This window comes from Anomaloglossus baeobatrachus, chromosome 5 (assembly GCF_048569485.1).
Source record: "Anomaloglossus baeobatrachus isolate aAnoBae1 chromosome 5, aAnoBae1.hap1, whole genome shotgun sequence".
Classification (NCBI taxonomy): domain Eukaryota; kingdom Metazoa; phylum Chordata; class Amphibia; order Anura; family Aromobatidae; genus Anomaloglossus; species Anomaloglossus baeobatrachus.
In genome coordinates, this window is record NC_134357.1 from 529,558,249 (window position 1) to 529,580,755 (window position 22,507).

Sequence of the window (22,507 nt, forward strand, 5' to 3'; positions counted from 1 at the left end):
TCAGGGCTCACCCTTCTCTGGACATCCAGGGTGAACCAGCCTCTCTCTCCCAGGTGGCAGGTATACGTGACCAGCTTTCCCGCACAAAGGTCACGCTCCGGATGGCCCAGGGGCAGTCGGCTGTGCACGTCCCGCCGGGAAAAGAATGCCTCGACTCCCAGGTGGGGCTCATAAATAAACCCCCATCCTCGCTGGGGGTGGAACTGCTGGACTTGACCTTCGAAGACCGGGCCCCGAGCTTCAGGGGAGGCCCTCCTGAGGGCATCTTTTGCTTCCACAGTACGGGCCAGGACTGCAGCCTTCTCCTGGGCCTCTGCCTGTCGTCCCATCGGGTCTAGCCACCGCTCTCAACATGGCGGCTCCTCCAGCGCGGGGGTTGGGCCCGGCCGGTACCCCCCGATGCGGGCTACAAGCGGCACCTTCTGATTAGGGGGGCAGCGCTGTGTCACGGCCTGTTTTGCTGCCTTGCAGCGGCAACCCTCCGCAGCCTCAGCCGAGGCCCGGAGTTTGGGAGCAGTCAGCGTCACCTTCTGGGCTTGAGGCGGGCTATCATCAGTCTCTGTACTAGGTGGACGGACTGCCGGAGCCTCTTCAAGCGCGGCCGCCTCAGGGCGGGATGACTCCCTTTTGGAAGCGGGTGTCTCCCAGGGGAGCGGGGTCGGGACTGGCCGGGCAAGTTGTCGTTCGCGGGCAGCACCTGCAGGTGGATCTTCACAGGCGGGGGTGATGTCATCTGTTGTCGGGTTCAGGAGCAGCTGGCCGGCCGATGGGGTGGCGCCGACCAATACGGGCAGTGGGGAACGCACCTGGCTGAGCGGTGGCAGACCGGGCCCCTCGGCCGCAGCGACCGGTCCCTCTGGGACACAGGGGTGTGGGTCACTCACTCGCTCCTCCGATTCTGTTTTCGCCTCATGGGCCTGCACGGTCATCACCACTTCCACCATTCCAGCCTCCCATTCTTGCACCAGGAGCTGGAGCCGGGTCTGCAGCCTGCGGCTTAATTGGGCCACCCGAGCCTCCACCCATGCCGCTGTTCCGGGCGTGGGCCTGCTGGACTGGACAGACATCCTACTTGCTCGGCCTTCAGGAACGGGGTGTCTTGCAGAGTCCTGGCGTCCCCGCTTTCTATAGCCTCGGCTACATCAGGCAGACACACTCTCGCGCCCCCTTGGTACTCTTCAGCACTTCCGTTTTGTTGGGGCCCTTGGTACTCTTCAGCACTTCCGTTTTGTTGGGGGCGGGGCTTCGCTTTCGCGCCTTCCCTGCTCGGAGAAGATGCTTGAGCGGGAAATTTTCGCGCCAAGATGGCGGCGCTTCAAAATTTTTGGCCGGACACCGCCGGCGGAGATCACAAGGCGCACTTCTACTGGTAAGTAGATGGGTTCAATCCTGTTTGTGACGCCAAGTTGTCGCGGGTGGGGAGGTCGCCATCGCTGCTGCGCTCTCGCTAACGCTCGGGTCCGGCGCTGCTGCGGCTGCTGCTCGGTGGCTCGAGCGGTGGGACGGATCCGGGGACTCAAGCGGTGCTCCTCGCCCGTGAGTGAAAGGGGTGGTTGGTTTGGGGGGTTTAGTCCGTGACGCCACCCACGGGTCGTGGTGAAGATAGGCACCACCGCTGCTGATGACAGGGATCCCGGGAGCGATGGTAGGGAGCAGCTGGGATGTTGCTTTCCCTCTCCGTGGGTAGGGGTCGATGGTCCCGGGGCCCGGTGATGTAGTGACGGGTCCCGCAACCGGCTGCAGTGTCTCTCCCGGACAGGTGATGGCGGCTGTCTTTCCCTGCACCTTGATGTTCTTCTTTCTGACTACTATGGATTCCCAACGGTAGTCCGCTCCCCGGTGTATGGGTACCGGAGGAGCCCGTTTGCCCGCAGACGCTGGCCCTTGGGTCTCTAGCCTTAGGCGGTAGCTGTATACCCTCACGGTGTGGGCTGTTGCCTTCAATCGGGACTTTTGTTGTTGTGAAACCCCTGGGGTTCCAGTCACATTCGGATCTGACTATTGTCGGCGGCTCCAAGCCTGGTCGGGGTCCGATGGCCCTGCCTGTGTGTGCTGGCTTCACTACGCTCCCCGGTCGGTACCGGCGGGCCGTCGCCCGACCCCGGTCCTACGGTTCCGCGTTGCTCCACCACTCCTGTAGACGGCCACCACCGTCTGCCAACCTTGCTGTCAGTGCCTGGGCCACAAACCCAGACACTCTCCACTTTACTCCTCTCACTTCAACCTCCTGAACTGTTCTGACACTTTTCCCGCCTCCAGGCCCGTGAACTCCTCGGTGGGTGGAGCCAACCGCTTAGCTCCGTCCCACCTGGTGTGAACATCAGTCACTGGAGGGAGGCAACAAGGATTTTTGTTTGGCTGGTGTCCCTGTCTAATGGGGGTGGGGGTGTTTGGATGTTATCTGTGACGACCTGGCTAGGCCAGGGCGCCACAACTACCCTCATTAGTGTGATCACATAACATTGTCTGTGATTGCTCCGGTGACGCCCTGCACTACTGTAGTACAGAGTATTATCCCTCCGGTCAGTGTAATACTAATGGCCTCATATACATTACATAACATCCGGCCTGTGATTGCTCCGGTGACGCCCTTCACTACTGTATTACAGAGTATTATCCCTCCGCTCAGTGTAATACTAATGGCCCCAACAGACTCCGTAAGAAACAATTGACATTCTGCCTCTCGGAAAATCGCACCGCAGGTCAGTGTTTGCTGCAGGAAAAATGAGCACAGTGGGCATGGGATTTCTAGATATCCCATCCACTGTGTTTGAACTGTACAACACAGCATTTTGGACGCAGCTGAAGCATGCTTCGTTCAAAACGCTATGAACACTGATCGTGTACACGTACCCTGAGAAACATACTCAGCTATAGACTCCATGGAATAAACTGCTGATATGTGTGTGTGTGTGTGTGTGTGTGTGTGTGTGTGTGTGTGTGTGTGTGTGTGTGTGTGTGTGGCCTAAAATATATACATTTTATTAGTAGATTCAATGGGAAAAAAATGAATACTGTAAAATAATAAAAACTAGAAATAATAAAATTAATAATGTCCCCCAATTTCCAGTGCCACCACTTCTTGCGTGCCCCGTCAGTCTTTGTATTTCTAGTTATTTCTGACAAACATGTGATCCCTACAGCGACTTGGTAGCTGAAGCTGTGACCAATATAGCTAGTGATTGGAAGCATGGAGATGTTTTAGTGTATATGATCTGTCAATACCACTTCTTCAACATCTTCAAATTATACTGTAACTCTTTATATCTTCCCCTTATTATCTCTAGTAATTGTATTATTACTTGGGATCTTTACGATGTTACATCAGTTCATCTTCTCCCTATCCAGGTCCCTACAATATCCAATCCTCTCAGTGGAGATCTTCTATATAGGAAAATTCTCCTGATTAACCCGTCAAGAATGGATAGGGACAGGACCAAGATGGCGGAGAGAATATTACACCTCACCCTAGAGATCCTCTTCCAGCTTACTGGAGAGGTGGGAGATTCTGATGACGTCACATTACATCATTCTTATCTATGGGAATAACAGATGGACAGAACTGGAGAGGTGAGGACTCTGGAAATGTCTGTAGTGAGATTTATTACTGTGTCTCTCCATAACCAGGATTACACAGTAGTGAAGAAGACCTCTAGTGAGCGCTGTCAGGACCCTGTGTCTGAGGGATGGGGAAGACCACTGAGCCCAAGCACGGAGCCTCCACCTCACCCCCTGATACATGAAGACATTGATGACCAGAAGATCCTAGAACTCACCTACAAGATGATTGAGCTGCTGACTGGAGAGGTGACACTGCTGGGAATGCTGGGACATTATACAGTAACGCTATGAAGGGATCGGGGGATGACGGTATCATTGTATGTGTCAGGTTCCTATAAGGTGTCAGCAAGTCGCCATCTATTTCTCCATGGAGGAGTGGGAGTATTTAGAAGGACACAAAGATCTGTACAAGGACGTCATGATGGAGGATCCCCAGCCCCTCACATCACTAGGTAATAGACAGGACTAAATACACACGGCCTATAATTTGTGTGTAAAGAACGAATTCAGTCCCTGTATGTGTTTCCTCCAGTTCTATCCAGTAAGAGGACAACACCAGAGAGATGTCCCCGTCCTCTTCTCCCACAGGACTGTAATCAAGAAAATCCCAATGTTCTTCAGGATCATCAGGTAGATGGAGAGAAGGTGCCATGAAATCTCCCTATGATGTGTAGACGGCTGTGAATGTTTTGTGCTCAGTCTTGTTTTATCCACCAGTATTCTATGTTTTATACTTGTGTAATGAGAACGGTGGAGATGGCAGGATTAGAGCTGATCATAGATGTGACTTCTCCATCTGTGACTTTTACAATATACAGTATATTTCAGGGTGAAGATCTGACCCATATTAATACTACAGAGACCTATGTGAGAGGTGATGAGCGGTGTAAAGAGGAGATGCCTACCTATGACTATCCAGGTGAGTAGTAACCACTAAATGCAGAGAAGTCACAGATTCTTCTTAGTCAGTGCTGTGGCTGCTTTATCAATAGTGTATCCTGGCCATATCGCAATTAAATGGTCAGCATTTTTCCACTAGACCACTGTATGTTCCTCCATTCAAAATATTTACCATTACTTTGGGCTTTAGAAGACCTGTGGAATTGAGACTGTTGCGGCCAAAGCTTACAACCAGGAGGAAAGCCCTTCATCAATCTTTCCTTTATATTTATATACTCAAATATAAACAATAGACCCATAAACCCAAGAAAGATAATACAGTTAGATTTTATCCCCCTTGTTATTATTATTTTTTTTCTCCCCTGACAAATGGTGGATTTAAGAGGGGAACCTTTTTTTAATTTTTCTTCAGGCTGAGTATAAATTTGTGTTGGTATAATTTTGGTCTACATAACATTTTTAGTGGCTTATTATTCCAATATTTGAGGGCCATAATGAACAAAGAATCAAACATCATGCTCTACTGGTTCCTGCACTAAGGTTTATTATTTCTTGAGCTGTTTTTGTCTTGCAATTTCTATGGATATATTAGAAATTATTTAAAAATGTAATTTTAAATTACATTTTATTCAAAAATAATAATCCTTGTTCTTGGCAGATGCCTGCACCAGGAGATTTGATGGGCAACCTACAACTTCAATTTTTAAATCAGATGACCTTGATATCGCACAAGATAAAACTGGAGGGAATGCCATTACATCAGATAGCCCATCATCCCTTCACAGCAAAGATCTATCATCCGATCCTTTTAAACAGGTCCTATCTTCTGATTCATCACAGACTATTAAGAAAAATAAAAGTCACAAACTGGACATTAAAAATCAAGTTGTTCTTACAGCAAAAAAACAATTTTCAATATCACAATATGGAAAAAGTTACAGTTTTGTTACACATGAAAAACGTCAAACAGAGGAGAAAAGATTTTGTTGCTCAGCATGTGGGAAATATTTCAGCCAGAAAGCAGAGTTTATTAGACATGAAACATTTCACACAAGGGAGAAGCCATTTTCATGTTCTGACTGTGGGAAACGTTTTGTGGATAAGTCAAATCTTGTTAAACACCAGAAATTTCACACAGGAGAGAAGCCATATTTATGTTCAGAATGTGGGAAATGTTATTCAGATAAGACAAATCTTATTATACATCAGAGAAGTCACACAGGGGAGAAGCCATATTCATGTTCAGAATGTGGAAAACAGTTTAACCAAAAATCTCATCTTGTTATACACCAGAGAACTCACACAGGAGAAAAGCCATATTCGTGTCCAGAATGTGGAAAATGTTGGGCACATAAATCAAGTCTTGTTGAACATCAGAGAATTCACACTGGGGAGAAGGGATATTCATGTTCAGAATGTGGAAAATATTTTGCACGTAAATCAAATCTTGTTACACACCAAAGAACTCACACAGGGGAGAAGCCCTATTCATGTTCAAAATGTGGGAAATGTTGTGCACGTAAATCAAGTCTTGTTACACACCAGAGAAGTCATATAGGTGAGAAGCCATATTCGTGATTCACAATGTGGCATATGTTTTACAGACAAATTTTATTTTCTTGAACATCAAAAATCTCACACTGGGGAAAGCCATGATTATACTTAGAAGGTGAGAAATCTACCAGTTATCCCTTCTAAAAACAATATCATGTAGAGACAGACACTCTGATTTCTGCAATGCCTCTCACTGATCTGCTATGCTGCAGTTTTGATAAAATCATTGTTTTCCCTACTACCAATTTAGTAGTGTTCTGAATGTTGTGCTCTCTATACCCACTCCCAAACCACTGATAGGTAGCTTTAATTGTATACTGTATATTGACAGAAAGCTGCTAGTCAGTGGTGGGGGATATGTTTACACAGAGCAACAGGATTAAACAGCTAGTAGTAATCTTTGAATAAAAAACTGTGATTTTATTGAATGTACAGCAAGCAGCCTAGTAAGTGATACATAGCTGGAATCAAGGTCTCAATTCCTACATCATGCTGCTCTCAGATTCCCTGTAAAGATCATATTTGGCTAACCAAGAAGAAAAACACAGGAAGGAACCATATATTTTATCAAACTGTATAATAACACACATAACGGAGCTTGTTAAAGCAGCATCAAACAAGTAAAAGAAAAATAGAAATCAATTTAGAACTTACGTTAAAATTAAAATATATGTATTTATTAATAGAAATCTGTTATCTTAAAATAAAAAGCAATACTCTATATGACCGCTGTTACATTCATTCACTGTAGGGATAGCTCGTGGAGGAGGGATAGGTTTGGATTAGAGGCATATAACCAGGGTTTATTTCCTTACAGTCCTTCTATAGGTATACTTCTGCAACGTAAAAGCAAAAGTCTTTTTCAGGGCTACATATTTTCTTTTCACTTTTAATACTGAAAAGTTTGTAGGTATATATTATATTACATACCTAATTTAAGATGCGCAAGGTGTCCGGTAACAAATGGGGAAATTAATGTGCTGCTGATGCCCCAAGCGGTGGGTCAGGTGAAACTGTGGCTGCTGTGGGAGCGCATCAAACACGCTCATCCACAAAACCTTCATCCACAAAACTTATCTTCCTGTCTCACTTTGCAGGGGGGGCGCGGGACACGACTTTTGAAGTCAAAATAGTGCTATTTGGTAGATGGCAGATAATGCTTCCATTATTACTTGATCCTCCTTCCTCCCACCATGGCAAGTGGCAGGAGACGAGATCCCACACTCGGACACTCCGAGGAGTTCTTCACATTTCCATTTATTAATTCCTGCCTCTCACCCTGCACGTTTCAAGACGGACATGAAAAGATCGTATGTAGTGATGCCCAAATGTTTGAGAAGCCACAGTGAGAAGAAAATGGTGTGGAACGGCAATTAGTCTCTCAAAAGGTAGATGACCAACCTGGGAAGGTGCCATGTAAAGCGAGGACAGCAGTGCAGAGAGGGAGGGATCCGCAGCTGCACAATAGGCAAGAAAAGGCAGTGGGGTGGCCAGAAGGTGAAAGCGGGCAACTGTTCCCCATAGCACCCACATGCAGCAAATTCCTAATCCAAGGGTTAAGTGTTTGGCATTCCCCAGACTGGTGCTTTATTAAAAAAAGTACGGACGATAAAAAATGGTAATTTGCAACCTGTCCTGTAACCAGATCAGCAGAGGTCTAACCACTACCAGCCTGACCACTAGCAACATGCTCCGGCACATGTCATCAAAGTACCTTACTAGGTGGGCCGAACACCTGGCTCCACTATCCGTGTCTGCGGGTGACACTACTATCTCTTCCCCTGTGCTACGTGCTTGCCAATCCCCTGTCCAGAAAGCAGGCATGAATGCCTCCCACACTGCACCTGTCATCACACATTCAGCAACCATGTCCGATTCTGAGAGACAGAGAGGGAGACAGAGCGGGAGAGAGACAGCTATTATCCCAGGCAACTCCGAGTACTACAGCTAGATAATAAATAATATTTTATATCGGGAGACTAATGTTGGACTTTTGGATCTCCTCCAGTGGGCTTTCTAGGGACGTAAACAGGGATTTATCTCTTCTCGTACCAGAGGCCCTTAAGGGGATATCAGATGATTGTTGTGACGATCTCTCGAACTGTCGATAACTGGGTACAAGCCTAGTGTATCTACTGTAGCCTGATGGGTGATGTTCCCACAGAAATATTCTGGTTAATTTCAATATTTAGAGATAGCAATATGCTGAACTGGAGCATCCGGCAGACAACACACTGTTCAGCATTCGCAGTCTGTCCGCCTAATTATAAGGTCTGAAGATGGAGAAACCGGCTGTAATGTCTCTGCCGTGTCAGCGAGGGAGAAGTTCTGGAGCTGTGCTGTCCAATCTGTGGGCACCAATGCTGCTGGGCAGCAAGAGGATTGAGACTCATCAGGGGGCAATTTTACTTCATCTTCATCAAACCCTCATTCATCAGCATTTTCACACGAGTCTGAAGCTGTTATCTTGTCTTCCTGCTTTGGTATAGCGTGTGTGACTGCTGGGTGATTGGTTTCCGGGCACGGCAATTGCAACGCCACACAACTTTTAACTTTTCCCCAAAATGACCTTCTACTGCATGCAAACACTTGGATTATGCAATGGTAACGTGAGCCCTGTACGGGGCAGTAGACCTGGACAACATGACAAAAGACTGATGAACACAGAGGACATGAAGGACAAGAAAGCTTCATCTGTGGCACTGGGTCTGGCAGACCACAAATGTTACTGACAATCCAGCATGCAGAGTTGCCTTCCACTGCTGCGTCCTTAAACTCAAGCAGCACACGATGCTCTTGAAAAGATTGTGCCATCACCTTAGATATAAACAGCTTACAGTTGTGTATATGACCAGTCCCTATTTCTCGGGTTTTTGTTACAGGACGGCCTTGAGATCCGGTTACCTGCAGCCCCAGCTTATGTCCCGACTCCCGACACTCCGTGACACTACACGAGGACTCTCCATAATAACACGTAGCATACATTGTTTTAACCCCTTTCCAATATTCGAGTTTTGCATTTTCTACTTCTCTTCTACTTCATTTTCTACTTCTCTTCTACTTCTCTTCTTCGAAGAGCTATAACTTTTTCTTTAATTTTTTCGTTCATATACTTACAGTATATGAAGGCTTCTTTTTTTGTAGGACGAGATGAACTGTTGTATGACACATTTTATTCCATTTTATTATGTGATGGACTGAAAAGCGGGGAAAAAATCCAAAGGCTGCAAAATTCCGCAATAGTGTATATATTTTTTTTTACATTATTCATTATACAATAAAAATGACCTGGATATATGAATCTCTATGTGAGTACAATTATAGTGATGCCAAACATGCATTTTTTTTATTTACATGATAATAAAAAAAAAATGTGATTTTTTTTTTTTTTTTTTGCTTGTGTTGCCATTTTCGAAGCTCTGTAACATTTGTAGTTTTCAGTCGATAAAGCCGTGCGAAGGCTTGTTTTTTGTGCCCTGAACTGAAGTTTGTATTAATATTTTCTGCTCCTTATTTTTGTTGCGTTGACCAAAAAATAAGCAGTTCTAATGTTTTGATTTTTTTTCCATCACACTGATTACCAATCAGGTTTATTAATTTTATATATTGATAGATTGGACTTTTCTGCAGGTAGTGATACCATATCTGTATATTTTTTTAACATTTCTTTATTGTTAGGGAAAAGGAAGTGATTTGAACTTTCATATTTTTTTCATATTTTTGGAAACTTTTATTTAATTAATATTTTGCTTTGTTGTCACTTTAGGGGACTTTACCCTGGGATTGTCAGATCTCTTGTACTATACCATACCATCTTAACTGCTGTATATACGGTAGCTAAACTAAAGGGGGCTTTACATGCTGCGATATCGGTAACGATATATCGTCGGGGTCACGTTGGTAGTGACGCACATCCGGTGCCGTTACCGACATCGCAGCGTGTAACACAAATGAGCGACGATCAACGAGCACAAAAACGTGAAAAATCGTTGCTCATTGACATGTCGCTCATTTCCTTAATATTGTTGCTGCAGCAGGTACGATGTTGTTCGTTGCTCCTGCGGCAGGACATATCGCTGTGTGTGACGCCACAGGAACGACGAACATCTCCTTCCCTGTCTCCACCGGCAATGCGGAAGGAAGAAGGTGGGCGGGATGTTACGTCCCACTCATCTCCGCCCCTCCACTTCTATTGGCCGTCCGCTTAGTGACGTCGCAGTGACGTCGCTGTGATGCCGAACGCACCTCCCCATTGAGGGAGGGATTGTTTGGCCGTCACAGCGACGTCACTGCACAGGTATGTGCGTGTGACGCTGCCGTAGCGATAATGTTAGCTATTGCAGTGATCACCACATATCGTGCCACCGACTGGGGCGGGTGCTATCGCGCTCAACATCGCTAGCAATCGCTAAAGCACCCTTAACTGTAGTACTCGGCATTGCCCCGGATAGTAACTAAGTCTCTCTCTCTCTTTCCCTCTCTCCCTCCTTTCTGTCTCCTTCTGCCACTCTCACTCCCTCTGCCACTCTCCCTCTCTCCCTCTGCCACTCTGCCTCTCTTTCTCTCTCCCTCTGCCACTCTCCCTCTCTTTCTCTCTCCCTCTGCCATTCTCCCTTGTCACTCTCCCTCTCTCCCTCTGCCACTCTGCCTCTCTTTCTCTCTCCCTCTGCCACTCTCCCTCTCTCTCCTTCTGCCACTCTCCCTCTTTCTCTCTCCCTCTGCCACTCTCCCTCTCTTTCCATCTGCCACTCTCCCTCTGCCACTCTCCCTCTCTTCCTCTGCCACTCTCCCTCTCTTTCTCTCTCCCTCTGCCACTCTCCCTCTCTCTCCCACTTCCTGTCACCACTGAAATCATATTAACCCTAGAACACATATCTGGGGCCTCGCAGGCCTGCTAGGTTACTTGTTTTCTATTGTAGATTTCTATGGTTGCACGTTGTAGGGTTAACTGACACATTCTTATACTAAGAATGTCCTTCATTGCCTATAGCAACCAATCAGAGCTGCTATTAATGACCTGTAGCAAAACAGAGAAGAGCTTTGATTGGTTGCTATTGGCTACTTGATAAATATCCAAACTAGCTGTCAAAACAGGCAATATATTGTCTCATAAAACTCCACACAATTAGTATACAGGTAAGGTCATGTGACTTACATCAGCCTCTACAAGAACGTTGGCTAAGCCTGACTACCAAAATCATATTAACTCACACATAAGCTGTCCTATACTAACAATGTCCTTTGTTGCCTATAGCAACCAATCACCGCTCCTTGACCACGGTGTGTGGTGAGATGTAGCACCACCGCTGCCGTTGCGGGGCTCCGGGAGACATTGGGCTGGCAGCTGGATGTTAACACCTCCGTGGACAGGGATGAATGTCCCGGGGCCCAGTGTCTCTATGTTGAGGATGGTGAGTGCAGGGGCCGGCGCACCCAGCCAAGCCGGGGATGTTACGGTCGAATAAAGCACACAAGTCCTGTGGTAAACCAAGGTGATGGTGGCCGGCTGCTGCATACGGGTGTATCTGATCCCATACCCGGGTTGGTAGTCAAAGTCTCTCTCCTCTGCACTCAGTGTGTTGTAGGTAGGACTTCCCGGTGTGAAACACGGGAGTCCGCTCCCGGTCCTTTGGTTGGGAGCCGTGCCCGTCTGACACTGACCCTTGGGATCTACGGGCCCTGGCGGTGGCCCTATCCCTCTCTGTGGGTGGTTGTCTACTTTTCGGGACTTAGGTTGGGACCGGACTTAAAATCCTGCCCTCAATTGGTTAATTAGCTAGGCCGTTGGTGCCGGTCCTCGCTTCAGGGTCCAAGTACCCCCTCTGTGCACACGGTTTCCGGGTCGGTTCTCCGGTGTCGGTACCGGCGGGCTCCGACCCTGTCCCGGTCCACCTCGGATCTCCGGCAGCCGTCGTCCCATTTCCTGCAGACTCTGCCTACCATCTGCCACCTAGCCAAAGTGTCAGGGCTCCGACCCTGGCACCTGACAGTTTTCACCTCCACTCCAAACTTCAACTAACACTCCACTCACTGTTTTCCCGCCCCGGGCTCTCCAGACCCCTAGGTGAGTGTTCCCTATCCACCTGGTCACGCCCACTGGTGTGTCCGTCCTTCCCTGAGGGGGGCGACTAGGGTTTCAGGTCAGCTGATTTAATCCTTCGTGGGATAGGTGTTATACGGGGGGCCTACATGTACAACTACCTGGTTTTCCAGGGCGCTACAGATGAACTAACAAAGTACAAGAATTTTATTTAAGGATGGTGAGTGCAACTTCCAGATTTCTCTGCATAATTTGAAGACTTCTGAAATATGATTTTGAAGTTTAAGACCAATAATCCTTGGAGTTGCTGGGGATTTGTTTTTTTCGATTATACGCATGTGAGTGGTGCCGGATTTTTTTTCTCTGAATGCTATTACCTGGAAGTTTCTGTGTGTGTGTATTTCTGTTCGGCTCTTTTTGTGTCTGTATCTCTTTGTGTCTCTTTCTGTGTATGTGTCTTTCTATCTGGATGTCTCTGTCTGTCTCTTTCTGTGTGTTTGGGTCTCTTTCTCTGCCCATAATAGGAGTCTATAATAACATCCATTTCCAGCTTCATTAACTTTAGTTTTTTGGTGAATAACTGCAAAGTGCGGGGTTACATTTTCCCCTCAAAACATAATCTATGACATTCCCTGAGTCAAATGAATTGGCTGTGCAAAATTTTGTGATTGTAAATGCGACGGTGTGGATTCCTTTGTAGACATACTGTACACTTACATGCATACATACACTTTATATATTAGATTTATGGTCTCCTACGGAGAATGGCTTTTAGTTTGGATTCACACAATCGTATGGCCTTTGATGCAAGCGTATCAGATGTGATATGCTAATGACCCTCGGCTCCCGCTATGCTGCCAGCATGAGCCAAGTGTCATGCAACTGTGATCCGATCCTGCAATCAGATCACAGCTGTGGAGGAGAGGGAAGGATTAAGCTCACCATCTCCTCCATTATCAACTAATGTGATTATCGCACTGCACTTAGATGTCATCAGAGTGCAGTCCGATGTTTCATTCGCACCCATATACTTGTATGGGTAAGAGTGACAAGTCTCTAGCTGACAATCGTAGCATGCTGCGACTTTTTGCTTTTCCAGAATCTGGAAGCTGACACAGCACTGCTCTGTACACACACGGCTCTGCTCCGCACACATCGTACACACACGGCTTTGGTTTATACACGTTGTACACACACAGTTCTGCTCTACACACATATGTGCCGCCCCTGCAGCGGTCAAACCGCTCAGATCCGGGAGTGATAATTACTCGTGGCTCGAGGTTCTCCGGATCCGGGGGCTAGGGGCCACAGTCAAATGAAGAGGGGGGTCTTTACAGGGGAGATATAGTTTGTGACGCCACCCGTGGTGTACGGTAATTGGGAGTACCGCGCTGCCGTTGGGAGTACCCGGGGTGATGGAGTCGGGCAGCTAGATGTCATCACTCTCCACGGGTAGGGGACGGCCCCAGGACTCTGGATGGTGGGGACAGTGCAGGGGGGAGCGCAGGCTCACTGGTTGCAGGGGTTAATTAGGTACTCACTCAGCAATAAAGCAGACGCTGACAACAGGGTAAACAAAGTCTCTGGGTGCCGCTGCCCTCTTGGGGGAGCTCGTCCGGGTCCTGTTTCCTGCAGCACTGCCTGGTGGTCCATGACCTGCCTCCTGGCACAGTAATTTAGAGTGTCCTTTGTGGCCCGTCAGCTTGGAGCTTTCCGGGCCCCGTTCCCCACTGTGGCTAAGTCGAAGAGCTTGCTCTCAGGAGCTCACGCCTGGGATTTCAGTGGGCTGCTTGTTTAGAAAGCCCTATCCCCCTCATTGCGCTAGTGCCCCCGATCTCTGAGATTCATGGGAACAGTCCATAGAGGTCCTGTCCTCCGCAGGTTAATTGCCGGGTCGCCTGAAGCTTCTCTCCAACCTAGGGTCCGTGTATCTAATTGTGCCTTCGGTCCCGGACCAGTGATTAGGACCAGGCTGCTGACCGTCCTCTAAGACAGGACCCAGGCACCTCGCCTCAATCACCTGCGACCGGGGGTCCAACTCCTCTAGGTCCAGATCACCGTCTGCAACCTAGTCTGCTTCTCCTCTGGGAGCTACAACTACCAGCTTCCTCAGAGCTCCTCACAGCTCGAGGGCTACCAATCAACTCCGGGGAGCTGCTACTCCCAGCTCCTCACTCACTGGGAGCTACTTCTGTTCTGCCTGTCAGCTCTGCTCTGCACTTCCCCCCTCCCACCACTATGTCTGACCCCTAGGTGGACTGCCCTATTCCAGCTTAAGCAGCCCACTGGTGTGCCTGACAGGTGTGGTGCAAGGTGTATCTAGGATTTGTGAATGCTGGTGGAGGCAGTACTGCAGGTTAGGTTCCCAGAATCATGGGGGGGTTGAGCCCTGCACGGAGAGAGAAAGATTGTGCAGAACCCTGTGACGACCTGACTAGTCCAGGGCGTCACACACACACACATGGCTCCGCTCAGGCACACATCGTACTCATGCGGCTCCGCTCCATACACGTCATACACACACGGCTCTGCTACATCCACACTGTAAACCCCTCCTGACCCCACACATAACCTTCCCCTCATCCAGCACCATGACACCCAGCACAGCAGAGTCCTGCATATGTAACGGGGTGCCTCGGGGGTTGTAGTCGTGGCCCCTTTTTCTCTCAGGCTAACCCCCGGCTCCGCCGTCACTGTTGGGACAGGGGATTGCTTGGTAGGGCAGAGTGTGGTGGTGCAGAGAATGCTGACAGACGTAGAAAGACTCTGCAGACGGAGATCAGATGAACCAGAAGGCATATTTATTGCACGAATCTTCACAACAACGGCAACAATTTGATAGCGTCGATTCACAACCTCTGCTGGGGGGGAAAACTCCTCTTGTCGTCTCCTCTCATGGGGCTGTGCCCGGCTACTCCACTTCACCTGGGCTCCCACTCCGGCTACTACAGGCTTGACCCACCCAACCCTGCTTCACCATAGAGGACACTCTTTCTTTCCCTTTTTCTTCGTTAGCTGTCCAACAAGCTTCCACACCCTGCCCCCTCTGTTCTTCTCCCCTGTCCCGGACTCGACTGCCACCAAGCTCTCACTCCTCTCTCTCTCCCTTCCCCTGCTGCTGCCGGCTCCTCCTTTCTCCTGCCATGTTTCTATGGGGACAGCCCTCCCACCCGGCCACTAGGGGAACCCAGCTATACAGTGCAAATACAATAAAATATCAACATAAACATAAACATAGCGTCTTTGTCTACCCCAGCGGGGGTATCTTCAGGGGGAAACCTACGCCTCCTTGTAAGGGGTCCGTCCATCCCTTACACATACACTGAGGAGCTGATCATGTGACCCCTGACTCCTCCCCTCCATGTGACATCATCACAGGTCCTGTAAGCACAGAGCAGCCATATATCTAGTGTGCGGCTCTGCAGGAGGAGGTATGTGGAGATTCCCCATTACTGGTGGCAGGGGGCATTAACCCCTTCAGCACTAAGACTATTAAGTAGAGAAGAGCGGGGCTCGATGTTAGGAGTTCGGGTTCGGAAATAGACTTCCAAAAGAAACAAAGCTCGGGTTTGAAGTTCGAGTGAGTTATGAGTGCAAACCACTCAAGCGAGCAGCCCTGTGCTCGGGTATGAGGGATGCTCAGCCCTGTGCTCAGGTATGAGGGATGCTCAGCCCTGTGCTCGGGTATGAGGGATGCTCAGCCCTGTGCTCAGGTATGAGGGATGCTCAGCCCTGTGCTCGGGTATGAGTGATGCTCAGCCCTGTGCTCGGGTATGAGGGATGCTCAGCCCTGTGCTTGGGTATGAGGGATGCTCAGCCCTGTGCTTGGGTATGAGGGATGCTCAGCCCTGTGCTTGGGTATGAGTGATGCTCAGCCCTGTGCTTGGGTATGAGTGATGCTCAGCCCTGTGCTTGGGTATGAGTGATGCTCAGCCCTGGGCTCGGGTATGAGGGACGCTCAGCCCTGGGCTCGGGTATGAGGGATGCTCAGCCCTGTGCTTGGGTATGAGGGATGCTCAGCCCTGTGCTTGGGTATAAGTGATGCTCAGCCCTGGGCTCGGGTATGAGTGATGCTCAGCCCTGGGCTCGGGTATGAGTGATGCTCAGCCCTGTGCTCGGGTATGAGGGATGCTCAGCCCTGGGCTCGGGTATGAGGGATGCTCAGCCCTGTGCTCGGGTATGAGGGATGCTCAGCCCTGTGCTCGGGTATGAGGGATGCTCAGCCCTGTGCTTGGGTATGAGGGATGCTCAGCCCTGTGCTTGGGTATGAGGGATGCTCAGCCCTGTGCTTGGGTATGAGTGATGCTCAGCCCTGTGCTTGGGTATGAGTGATGCTCAGCCCTGTGCTTGGGTATGAGGGATGCTCAGCCCTGTGCTCGGGTATGAGGGATGCTCAGCCCTGTGCTCGGGTATGAGGGATGCTCAGCCCTGTGCTTGGGTATGAGTGATGCTCAGCCCTGTGCTTGGGTATGAGGGATGCTCAGCCCTGTGCTTGGGTATGAGTGATGCTGAGCCTTGTGCTTGGGTATGAGGGATGCTCAGCCCTGTGCTTGGGTATGAGTGATGCTCAGCCCTGTGCTTGGGTATGAGTGATGCTCAGCCCTGTGCTTGGGTATGAGGGATGCTCAGCCCTGTGCTTGGGTATGAGTGATGCTCAGCCCTGTGCTTGGGTATGAGTGATGCTCAGCCCTGTGCTTGGGTATGAGTGATGCTCAGCCCTGTGCTTGGGTATGAGTGATGCTCAGCCCTGTGCTCGGGTATGAGTGATGCTCAGCCCTGTGCTCGGGTATGAGGGATGCTCAGCCCTGTGCTCGGGTATGAGGGATGCTCAGCCCTGGGCTCGGGTATGAGGGATGCTCAGCCCTGTGCTCGGGTATGAGGGATGCTCAGCCCTGGGCTCGGGTATGAGTGATGCTCAGCCCTGTGCTTGGGTATGAGTGATGCTCAGCCCTGTGCTTGGGTATGAGTGATGCTCAGCCCTGTGCTTGGGTATGGGTGATGCTCAGCCCTGTGCTTGGGTATGAGTGATGCTCAGCCCTGTGCTTGGGTATGAGGGATGCTCAGCCCTGTGCTTGGGTATGAGGGATGCTCAGCCCTGTGCTTGGGTATGAGGGATGCTCAGCCCTGTGCTCGGGTATGAGGGATGCTCAGCCCTGTGCTCGGGTATGAGGGATGCTCAGCCCTGGGCTCGGGTATGAGTGATGCTCAGCCCTGGGCTCGGGTATGAGTGATGCTCAGCCCTGGGCTCGGGTATGAGTGATGCTCAGCCCTGTGCTTGGGTATGAGTGATGCTCAGCCCTGTGCTTGGGTATGAGTGATGCTCAGCCCTGTGCTTGGGTATGAGGGATGCTCAGCCCTGTGCTTGGGTATGAGGGATGCTCAGCCCTGTGCTTGGGTATGAGGGATGCTCAGCCCTGTGCTTGGGTATGAGGGATGCTCAGCCCTGTGCTCGGGTATGAGGGATGCTCAGCCCTGGGCTCGGGTATGAGTGATGCTCAGCCCTGGGCTCGGGTATGAGTGATGCTCAGCCCTGGGCTCGGGTATGAGTGATGCTCAGCCCTGTGCTCGGGTATGAGGGATGCTCAGCCCTGTGCTTGGGTATGAGGGATGCTCAGCCCTGTGCTTGGGTATGAGGGATGCTCAGCCCTGTGCTTGGGTATGGGTGATGCTCAGCCCTGTGCTTGGGTATGAGTGATGCTCAGCCCTGTGCTTGGGTATGAGTGATGCTCAGCCCTGTGCTTGGGTATGAGGGATGCTCAGCCCTGTGCTTGGGTATGGGTGATGCTCAGCCCTGTGCTTGGGTATGAGTGATGCTCAGCCCTGTGCTTGGGTATGAGTGATGCTCAGCCCTGTGCTTGGGTATGAGTGATGCTCAGCCCTGTGCTTGGGTATGAGTGATGCTCAGCCCTGTGCTTGGGTATGAGTGATGCTCAGCCCTGTGCTTGGGTATGAGTGATGCTCAGCCCTGTGCTTGGGTATGAGTGATGCTCAGCCCTGTGCTTGGGTATGAGTGATGCTCAGCCCTGTGCTTGGGTATGAGTGATGCTCAGCCCTGTGCTTGGGTATGAGTGATGCTCAGCCCTGTGCTTGGGTATGAGTGATGCTCAGCCCTGTGCTTGGGTATGAGGGATGCTCAGCCCTGTGCTTGGGTATGAGGGATGCTCAGCCCTGTGCTTGGGTATGAGGGATGCTCAGCCCTGTGCTCGGGTATGAGGGATGCTCAGCCCTGTGCTCGGGTATGAGGGATGCTCAGCCCTGTGCTCGGGTATGAGGGATGCTCAGCCCTGTGCTCGGGTATGAGGGATGCTCAGCCCTGTGCTCGGGTATGAGGGATGCTCAGCCCTGTGCTCGGGTATGAGGGATGCTCAGCCCTGTGCTTGGGTATGAGTGATTTTCATCCCTGTGATTGGGTATGAGTGATTTTCATCCCTGTGATTGGGTATGAGTGATTTTCATCCCTGTGATTGGGTATGAGTGATTTTCATCCCTGTGATTGGGTATGAGTGATGCTCAGCCCTGTGCTTGGGTATGAGTGATGCTCAGCCCTGTGCTTGGGTATGAATGATGCTCAGCCCTGTGCTTGGGTATGAGTGATGCTCAGCCCTGTGCTTGGGTATGAGTGATGCTCAGCCCTGTGCTTGGGTATGAGTGATGCTTAGCGCTGTGTAAGATGCGTGCAGTGTTTGAACGGCTCAAACTGGGGGTAAAATCAGCGTGATCAGATGTAATGTTCCCACACACAAAAAAATCAAAGATAATTTGAAAAACCCCATCCACCATTCCTCCCCTGGAAGTGTTCTGCTTATGGCCGTCTGCATGTGGATGGAGACACACTGCTCAATTACTGATTTCCGTTGAGGTTCGGTTCAAGTCCGGGTCACAAACCGAACTTTATCTAAGATTGGAATGTGCCCTGTGAACCGAACCTCCAAAGATTGGCCCATCTCTACTATTAACGTGATTTCATGTTCCCATCATGAGGTTTTTGTTCCTTTTCCTCTGATAGATACAGATGACCCAACTAAACATAACAACATGGAAACACGTATTTTCATGCTCCTTTCCTGACCCCACACTATAATGTTCCCAGAGTACCACCATCCCCTCTCAACTATTTGGTACGCCCCTCCTCACCCCCAATATATAGTTGAAACCAGAAGTTTCCATCCTCTCTCTATAAAGACACATCTGCATGTTTTACTCACTATCTGATATGAAATCAGAATAAACCTTTCCCGATTTAGGTCAATTAAGAATCAAAATTATTTATACTGTGTTTGCCAAGTCAGAATAATGAGAGAGAATGTTTTAAGGCATTTTTGTATTACTTTCTGCAAAGTCAAAAGTTTACATACATACAAACAATATGGCGCAGCCCATATGATGATGTCATGTCTTTGAAAGCTTCTGGTTTATTGGCAACATCTGAGTTAATTAGAGACACATTTGTGGATGTATTTTAATGCACACCTGAAACACACTGCTTCTTTATGTAGTATCATGGGAAAGTCAAAAGAAATCAGCCAAGACCTCAGGAAGAGAATTGTGGACTTGCAGAAGTCTGGCTCATCACTGAGTGCAATTTCCAGATACCTGAAGGTGCCGCCTTCATCTGTACAAACAATTATACGCAAGTACAAACAAGATGGGAATGTCCAGCCATCATACCGCTCAGGAAGGAGACGGGTTATCTGTACCAGAGGTGAGCATGCTTTGGTCAGACATGTGCATATCAACCCAAGAACAAAAGCAAAAGACCTTGTGAAGATGCTGGCGGAAGCTGGTAAGATTAGGTGATTATACACAGTGAAACGAGTACTGTATCAACATGGGCTGAAAGGCCACTCTGCCAGGAAGAATCCATTACTACAAAAGAAACATAAAAAAGCCAGATTAATGTTTGCAAATGCACACAGGAACAAACACCTTAATTTTGGAGACCTGTTGTTTGGTCTTACAAAACTAAAATTGAACTGTTTGGCCATAATGAACATCATTACAGTTGGAGTAAAAAGGGAGAAGCTTTGAAGCCTAAGAACACCATCCAAACTGTGAAACACGGGGGTGGCAGCATCATGTTGGGGGGTTGTTTTGCTGCAGGAGGGACCAGTGCACTTCACAAAATAGATGGCAACATGATGAAAGAAGATTATGTGGCAATACTGAAGTAACAACTCAAGACATGAGCCAGGAAAGCTTAGGCGGAAATGGGTCTTCCAAATGGACAATAACCCTAAAAATACAGCCAAACTGGTTACATATTGGCTTAAGGATAACAAAGTCAATGTTTTGGAGTGGCCATCACAAAACCCTGATCTCAATCTTATTGAAAATTTATGAGCAAAACTGAACAGGCAGGTTCGAGCAAGGCGACCTACAAACATGGCTCAGTTACACCAGTTCTGTCAGGAGGAATGGGACGAAATTAGTACCAATTATTGTGACAAGCTTGTGGCAAGAGATCCAAAACGCTTCACCCAAGCCATACAGTTTAAGGGTAATGGCACCAAATACTAATAAAATGTATGTAAACTTTTGACTTTGCAGAAAGTAATAAAAATGCCTTAAGACATTCTCTCTCGTTATTCTGGTATTTGGCAAATATAAATAATTTTGGTTCCTAATTGACCTTAAACGGAAAAGATTTATTCTGATTTCATGTCAGGTCATGAGAAAAACATGCAAATGTGTCTTTATAGAGAGCGGAGTGAAACCCCTGGTTTCAACTGTAAATCCTTTCTTCACCCCATTCTTGCTGCAAATCCTGATGACCCCAGAACCCACCACCGATCTCCTGTACCAGTTTCCCCAGTTTGGAAATGTTGATCCGGCAGTTGGCAGGGGCTATAGATGTATGAGGGGGCTGGTATCTGCTCTCTGAGCTGTACATTGTAATGCAGACATTCTGGGGACAGAATATTCCAGTGAAATTTATTTTAGTCAATGTGGTTGTATTTTTCTCATTATATTTTTAATGTCAACGTTCTAGGACACCATTATTAGGCCCCCGACTATCATGCCGATATATAGGGATACAGGGAACAGAGGCCTCTATTTGTCCCAGATATAATGGATGCTGTGTTTCAGTTCTCCAGGGAAGACTGGAAACTTTCATATTGACGGCTACTCTTATGCCAGCACTGCTTGGGTCCCCCTGCCAGTCGTTGTATTTTCTATTTATTCCTGACAAACATGTGATCCTTCCTGCCAATCAGTAGCTGAAGCGGTGACTGACATAGCCCGTGATTGGGAGCAGGGAGGAGATGTCTTCGTCAGCAATTCAGCAATGTTCTAGTATATACATCTTCACGTTATATCTCCTCACATCTTCTTATTATCTCTAGTAATTGTATTATTACACGGGATCTTTATGATGTTACATCAGTTCATCTCCCCATTCAGGTCCCTACACTATCGGATCCTCTTAGTGGAGACCACCTATATAATTTTCCTGATTGGCTCGTCAAGGATGGATAGGGATAGGTACAAGATGGCGGAGAAGATATTAAACCTCACCCTAGAGATCCTCTTTCGGCTTACTGGAGAGGTGAGAGATTCTGATGACGTCACATTACATCATTCTTATCTATGGGAATAACAGATGGACAGAACTGGAGAGGTGAGGACTCTGGAAATGTCTGTAGTGAGATTTATTAATGTGTCTCTCCATAACCAGGATTACACAGTAGTGAAGAAGACCTCTAGTGAGCGCTGTCAGGACCCTGTGTCTGAGGGATGGGGAAGACCCCTGATCCCAATCACAGGGCCTCCACCTTACCCCCTGATACATGACATCAATGATCAGAAGATCCTAGAACTCACCTACAAGTTGATTGAGCTGCTGACTGGAGAGGTGACACTGCTGGGAATGCTGGGACATTATACAGTAACGCTATGAAGAGCTCGGAGGATGACGGTATCATTGTATGTGTCAGGTTCCTATAAGGTGTCAGGATGTCGCCGTCTATTTCTCCATGGAGGAGTGGGAGTATTTAGAAGGACACAAAGAACTGTACAAGGATGTCATGATGGAGGTTCCCCAACCCCTCACACCACCAGGTAATAGACAGGACTAAATACACATGGCCTATAATTATCTTTATGTAAAGAATTAATTCATTCCCTGTATGTGTTTCCTCCAGTTCTATCCAGTAAGAGGACAACACCAGAAAGATGTCCCCACCTTCTTCTTCCACAGGACTGTAAACAAGAAAATCCCAATGTTCCTCAAGATCATAAGGTAGATGGAGAGAAGGTGTCATGAAATCTCCCTATGATGTGTAGACGGCTGTGAAGGTCTTGTGTTCAGTCTTGTTTTATCCTCTAGTATTACCGTATATGCCGGCGTATAAGACGACCCCCAACTTCTGCCCTAAAAATATAGAATTTGGGATATACGGTACTCACTGTATAAGACTACCCCCGTTCAGTATGCTTCAGTATGCTAAGAGC

The 22,507-nt window shown here is 48.5% G+C and overlaps 1 protein-coding gene across 1 annotated transcript in view; it reads left to right on the top strand.

The window, feature by feature from the left end:
- The first annotated feature begins 3,585 nt into the window (after positions 1–3,585).
- Positions 3,586–22,507, top strand: part of LOC142312911 (uncharacterized) — a 153,819-nt gene continuing 134,897 nt past the window's right edge. The window contains 9 exon segments of the mRNA XM_075351899.1: positions 3,586–3,807; positions 3,890–4,013; positions 4,094–4,191; positions 4,390–4,480; positions 5,120–6,035; positions 21,143–21,221; positions 21,657–21,908; positions 21,991–22,114; positions 22,198–22,295. Coding sequence (XP_075208014.1) covers positions 3,586–3,807; positions 3,890–4,013; positions 4,094–4,191; positions 4,390–4,480; positions 5,120–6,035; positions 21,143–21,221; positions 21,657–21,908; positions 21,991–22,114; positions 22,198–22,295 — 2,004 coding nt within the window.